Source organism: Otolemur garnettii, unplaced genomic scaffold (assembly GCF_000181295.1).
Source record: "Otolemur garnettii isolate 467f Iridium unplaced genomic scaffold, OtoGar3 scaffold00187, whole genome shotgun sequence".
Taxonomy (NCBI): domain Eukaryota; kingdom Metazoa; phylum Chordata; class Mammalia; order Primates; family Galagidae; genus Otolemur; species Otolemur garnettii.
Genome location: NW_003852582.1, coordinates 477,306 through 484,420, shown reverse-complemented (window position 1 = coordinate 484,420; position 7,115 = coordinate 477,306). Strand labels below are relative to the sequence as shown.

The 7,115-nt window shown below is 36.0% G+C and overlaps 1 protein-coding gene across 1 annotated transcript in view; it reads right to left on the bottom strand.

The window, feature by feature from the left end:
- Positions 1-7,115, bottom strand: part of UBR3 (ubiquitin protein ligase E3 component n-recognin 3 (putative)) — a 223,553-nt gene that overhangs the window by 121,484 nt on the left and 94,954 nt on the right. The window contains exons 14-18 of the mRNA XM_023507551.1: positions 5,919-6,047; positions 5,167-5,219; positions 4,934-5,067; positions 2,414-2,501; positions 492-631 (exon numbers count right to left, since the gene is read on the bottom strand). Coding sequence (XP_023363319.1) covers positions 492-631; positions 2,414-2,501; positions 4,934-5,067; positions 5,167-5,219; positions 5,919-6,047 — 544 coding nt within the window. The remainder of the gene's footprint in view (positions 1-491; positions 632-2,413; positions 2,502-4,933; positions 5,068-5,166; positions 5,220-5,918; positions 6,048-7,115) is intronic.

Below are 7,115 nucleotides of genomic sequence, written 5' to 3'. Positions count from 1 at the left end.
AAAAAAAAAAAAAAAAAACCAACCATCCACTTAAAGAAAAGAGTCACGTAGGTTCAAAATATAATTACCATTAGCATTCTACATAGACTTTAATTTGAACTATTCTTAGTTAAAATTTGGTAGTGAGAACTATTTCAAAATCAAATTTTGAAAGCAAATGCATTTTAAATGTTCTCAAATATATATATTTTGTTTTATAATTTCAGATTAATGTATGGCTAAGGTAACTTATACAAATCAACTAGAATTCACACATAAAATTACGTTTATAATGTAGAGTCATCAAAGAAGCTTTATTATTACATAAAACCATAGATACATAAAGAAATGGAAACAATATCACTGCTTACCATTAAAAACATACATTTATGAGAAAGTTGAGATAAAATCAACATTCAATGAATAAAAGGTAAATATTTTCTTTCAGTACACACAAAGTTACCTTCAGAAAACTGATATTTGAAAGCATATACTTATGTATATAAACATACCTTTGGGAGTATACATGCCTTGTTGCATAGAACCTCCAGGTTCAAAAACAGGAGCCTTAAAATCAGCTACAGCTGATAAAACTGATTCAAAGCTGTAACTACCTGGAATAATGCCACTTTTGGGATTAGGATTTTCTGGAATATGATGTATGGGTCAAGAAAAAAAACATTAATGGCAAAAGCCAGTTTCATAGGCTTTAGAAGGTACTCTATGATTTACCTATAAAAACCATAGAAATAGTAATTGGCTGTAATATCTAAAGTTGGCCACAAGAGGGCTATATCATACAACAGTTTGATACTTTTATTTGTGATTCTTTAAAATTTTATAATCTAGGAACCTACTAATCATATACTATAGTAGCTCCTAGGTATATTTCTCCTAAAACAAATTCATCAAATTTCAGAAAATTAGAGGGAAAAGTTTTTTAATTGATCTTCATTTTCATCATTTTGCAAATGTTATACCTTTTATTTAAAAAAAAAGAATATGCTAAAAATCTGCCATTATTTTTATAAGCAAATATTATTTTTTTTAAAACACAATATTAAATCCCCAAAGATGCCAGATGCAGGGGTTCACACCTATAATACCAACACTTTGGGAGGCCAAAGTGGGAGGATCACTTGAGGCCAGGAGTTTAAAACCAGCCTGGGTAACATAGTGAGACCCCCCATCTCTATAAAAAATAATGTTTTAATTATCTGAGAGTAGTGGCACATGCCTGTGTTCCCAGCTACTTAGTAGGCTAAGGCAGGTGGATCACTTGAGACCAAGATCTTATGGCTGCAGTAATGATCACATCAGTGCACTCCTGCCTGGGTGACAGAGCAAGACCCCATCTCTTAAAAAAAAAAGAAAAGAAAAAAGATTAGTATATCCCCAAAGAAAAAGATGCTAAACAAGTTTTAGCAACGAAGGAAAGCAGCAAACCACAAAGATTCTCTCTCTCCCATTTGTTTTCACATTTAGGTGTATAATTCTTTTTAAAATTCAAAGGGACAGAGAATGTGTTTGCTATATAACATCACTGATACATAGTCTATAATGACTAAAGGACATCACCAACAATATCAAATTGATGCTGCTTATAAAAATCTTCACGGCTGTCAAACAGGCATTCTAATAGAAGTTATTTCACAAAACCCAGAATTTCAGATATTTCTTCCAAACACAGTCATAAGATACACATACTGAATTTAGTCATATATTTTCATCACAATATAAGATAGTAAGAGTTAAAGGTAATGGAACACGCCTGTAGTTCTAACTACTCAGGAGGCTAAAAGGGGAAGATCATGTGAGCCTAGACGTTTGAGGCTGGCTTGGGTGACACAGTGAGCCCTTGTCTATTAAAAAAAACAAATGAAACATAAAAAATAAAAACCATGATAATCATTGCCCAAAATTTCATTAATTAAAAATAAAGTTCCCACTGCACACTGTCCCATACAAAGAACTACAGTCCCCAGTTTGTAGACAGTAATTTAAAATTCAGAAAATTCTTTAAAATTGAATTCTAACAATAATTCCACAGAGTGTTTACCTGGTAATAACAATTGTGAACCATGAATTCCAGCTTGGCTACACAGATATGGTAAACCTAGCTGCCTTTTATAAAAAGTACAGCTTCCTTTCACTAATGCTGTCCTAGAAGGTTAGAACTTAGGGTGCCCAAAGCCTTTGGTCCTGAGGTCTACCTTAAAGTCTAAGGAGAATACCCAAGAAGTAATAATAGGAGGTAAAAAAAGCCTATTATCAGCTCTGAACATATACTCTGGCAAACAATTGGGAGTTTTTTTTTTTATGATTTTTAAACTTCAAAAACATTTTTAATAAAAAAATTGATATACCCTTAATTCATAAAAAATCATTACTTTAGATCCTCCAACTAACAGAAAATTAAACTTAAAAAAAGGATATGAGGTCCAGCAATGAGCTATGTGTCCTGTCATTCATACACAGCTGAGCGACCATCTCTGCCCTGAGAATCTCATCATCAGACATTCCTAAAATTATTAAAAACACAATTAATAAATCTAAGTGTATACATAAATTATAAAGAAACAACTTGCTACACATTTTATTAAGCTGTTTTACCAAATATGACATGCAGCAAATTAAAAAGTAAAGGAGCAATGCCTCAAATATAACTGCAGGTTATTAAATATGAAATGTCCGATTTCAAATCAGAAGTTTAGTTTATTGTATCTCAAACAAGAAGCAGTATAATTAATCAAAGTATGTGCCTAAACTATCGAGACATCTGATAGTTTTGCCATCTGAACAGTAGCTTGTTTATGCCAGCAGCAAAGAAGCCTAGGGAGCGAGTGTTGATGAAATTGCAAAAGGCATATTCCATAGCTGGTTAAGAACTAAATAATTTTCCTTGCAAGAAGTGGTCCAAAGCCTAAAAGAAGTAGTAACCAGTTGGTGCAAGGCCTGGTGAATATAGTGCATAACAGAGTTTCTAAGTCCAGCTTCTGTAGTTTGAGTATCATTGTTTGTGCAACATGTGATACTGATACAATCCTTTTCGAGAGGATTGGCCTGTCTCGACTGAACCACTGTCAACTGCTTAATCACATGCATCCTCATCATTTCATCCAACTGATTACAGCAGATATTTGCTATAATCAACTGACCAGGTCTCATGAAGCTGTAGTGGATAACACGAGCACTCAACCATCAAGCAAATACCATTTAGCTTTTTCTGATGAATATTCAGTTTTGAACTATGTTTTGGCACTTCATCTTTATCCAACCACTGTGGCAAACACTTGTGATTGTCAAAAGGAATCCCTGTTTCTTTCTTTTTTTCTTTTTCTTTCTGAAAAAAACTCTCATTTTGTTAACCCAGGATAGAATGCTGTGGGTTCAAGTGATCCTCCCAAGTAGCTGGGACTACAGGCGCCTGCCACACCACCTGTCTAGTTTTTAGAGATGGGGGTCTTGCTCACGCTTAGCTAGTCTCAAACTCCTGAGCTCATGCAATTCACCAGCCTTGGCCTTCCAGAGTGCAAGGATTACAGGCCAGGCCATTACAGGCCATTTTTCATCACGCATGGTGTAGAAATGGCTCACCATAAATGGCTCACCTTTATGTCATAACAACAAATAAACGCAAGCTTCAAGACAATGTCTCTTCAAACACTGATTTAATTCATGTGTAACCCATCTATTTGTTTCAAACAGTCCCAATATTGTTGGAATAGTTAACATTAAGCCTTGCTGCTAATTCATGCATAAGTTGAGATGGATTTGCTTCCACAACAGCTTACAGCTCATCATAATCCACACTAGTCTCACATCGACCACACAGCTCATTTTCAAGATTAAAATCACCAGAAAGAAACTTCTCAAACCACAGATGTACTGTGTGTTCATTAGTCAAATCCTTCCCAAATAGTTTCTTGACATTTCAAGCTGTCTACACTGCATTGGTTCCACAACAGAATGGCTTTTTTTTTTTTTGAACCAGAATCTCAGTATGTCGCCCTCAGTAGAGTGCTGTAGCGTCACAGCTCACAGCAACCTCAAACTCTTGGGCTTAAGTGATTTTCTTGCCTCAGCCTCCCAAGTAGCCGGGACTACAGGTGCCCGCCCACAACGCCTGGCTGTTCTTTGTTGCAGTTGTCATTGTTTAGCTGGCCTGCCAGGTTCAAACCTGCCAGCCTCAGTGTATGTGGCTGACACGATAAACACTGCGCTACAGCATGGAGCTGACAGAACAGATATTTGAAAGTAATGTAGGCTCGGCACCTATAGCTCAACTTGCTAAGGCGCCAGCCACGTACATCTAAGGTGGCGGGTTCGAATCCCCAGCCCGGACCCGCCAAACAACAATGACGGCTGCAACCAAAAAAAAATAGCCGGGCGGCGTTGTGGCGGGCGCCTGTGGTCCCAGCTACTTGGGAGGCGGAGGCAGGAGACTCGCTTGAGCCCAGGAGTTGGAGGTTGCTGTGAGCTGTGATGCCATGGCACTCTACCCAGGGGGACAGCTTGAGGCTCTGTCTCAAAAAAAAAAAAAAAAAAAAAAGAAAGTAATGTAAAATGTTTTGACTTATCCGTGGTTTCACAAAAATTGCTCTAAAAAAATTTTGTAAGATAATCACAAGCCAAAACATGCATTTGAAAGAATACTTCACAACAAAAGTAGTATAAAGAGAAATGTCAGAGATATCAACTGTCAAACTAAATATTTACAGAAATCGGACATTACATACTTAGTAACATATACCTTGCTGTTTGCCATTCCTTTAAGCAAAGTACTTGTTAAAGGGTATTATAAATATCAATTGTATAATGTATCAAGAGTTTAAAACAATGTTTAAATATATACACATCCTTTCCTTTTTTCAATAAGTTAATACCACCAGGGAGAGAGAAGGAAAGGGAGAAGTACAGTTAATACCTAAGTATTAGTATCAGTGGGTTTTACCTAAATGTAAACGAAGACTCAAAAGAATCACAAGAAAAGTGAGAGCGCCTTCTAACATAGATCTCTCATGCTCTGCGTCAAGTACTGTATTTTGATGTTGTGACGCCATTGTCAACAAATCCACTACCTTAAATCTATAAGAAGAAATATTTGAGACAGATTTTTAGAGGTTAAAACAAAATTAACTTAAATCTCAAACTTTCTAATACCTATCTTAACAAAACTATGCTTACCTTTCAAAAACAGATGAAATAAAATAATCTGGGTCAAGTCTAGAAGCACAAACCTATGAAAGAAAAGAAAATGCTTCAATATTCAGTTTTACATAATCTTCTATTAATAGTGTTCTTTATTTTCTATATTGTATGATGATTTGGCATCTTGGGGAGGGTCTTAAGGTCCCCATGAGAGATTGCCCTTCTCAGAGCCAACTGATCCCTAAACATAGCAAACAACTTACTTGAGAACAGGCCACTCATGCAAGCCAACCACCATGTTTATCTAACTCTCACACATAAACCCAGTATTTCTCCTGCCCTAAAATAACCCAAGGCCAACTATCATAAAGCGAGGTATAACCCCTAAGCCACAAAGCCTACCAGAATTATCCAGCTAGCCAATCCTACCTTGCCCTGCCTTTCCTGCAGAAATCCAAAAAAGGCCCACATAGGCTCACCCCTCATTCCTTTCTCCCTCCTGACTAAAACCCTAGGGCAGTGGTTCTCAACTTGTGGGTCATGACCCACAGGAACTGTATTAAAAGGCCGCAGCATTAGGAAGGCTGAGAACCACTGCCCTAGGGCTTCCCTTGTGGCACTATGTGGTGTACATATCCCTCTTCTCTTGGGGATTAAATAATGAATTCTTCTTTCAATGGCACTGGCCTTTCCATGTCATCAATCAGTTACTTCTGCAAATTAAATCCCCTGGGTACAAATAGCAGACACTACTAAAACACAATATTTGCATTATTATGTTGGGTTACCTGTAACAGGTAAATGTCAGGATCAATCATGGAATTACAGAAATGAGACTGCACATAGGTCATGGCTTGTCCTTTGATTTGCAGACCATTTCTTACCCACATATTGCTGTGGATCTCAGCAAGACTTGCCTAATAAAATGAAAAATAAGTAAAGTGGACAAATAATAAATCATTTAAATTCAATCTTTATAAAACTGTGTTATACTAACAACTATTTCAAAATATTTTATGGCTTAATCATAGCATGAGCCTAACATTCTGTCCAATGTTAAAGATATTCAGTCCAAAAATATATTTTTACATTTTTCAAAATAATGATTATGCTATTTTTATATAGCCACTTTTTTTAGAATTTATACATGAGTTAGTTTTCCATGATAGACTGGATACACTGTAATAATTTTTACTGAAACCTCTGAATACATTTGTAATAATTTTTACTGAAACCTTTCATGAGAAATCAATGCTTATGTTTCACTCTATTTCTCCCTCCAAAAAAAAACAAGAAACACACAAACAATAAAGAAACCCTAACATACATAATGTTCAGAGAAATATACTGGAATAAGCACAAAATAAAGATAATCCTTCAAAGTCAATGAATACAATCCACATCTTTAATTCACCCTAACTCAATCTTCAATCTAAGCTCATTTTCTAAATAATTGGAAGTAAAAAAGGGTGGGTTTAGAGTAAGTTTTCTTACTACATTAGTATTTGATTTTTCATGTACACTATCAACTAAAACTAAGTAATTATAACTTTATCTCTCACTTGTTCCTAACCCCTAGAGTTAAAGACCAATAGTAATTAACAAATCTAAAATTGCTAGTAAAAACAAATTGAAGTTCATATCCCTCTAATGTACATAAAAGGTTGGTCTACAAAATTAGTGTCAGAACTAAAAGAAATCACAGTGCTCATACAAACTAATTCTTCTCTCTTCTTTATCCTCTCACTTTATAGATGGGAAAACAGAATCAAGAAGGTGAATCACCCAAAGCCATGTGGAAAATAAAACAGTGGTAGCACCAAGTCTAAAGTCTGTTGGGTCTCCTGACTCTCAAAACAGTGTTACAGCATATTAAACACCCCCCTCCAATAAAGAAATATAGTCAAGGCTCGGCGCCTATAGCTCAACCAGCTGAGGCGCCAGCCACGTACACCTAAGGTGGCGGGTTCGAATCCCCAGCCCGG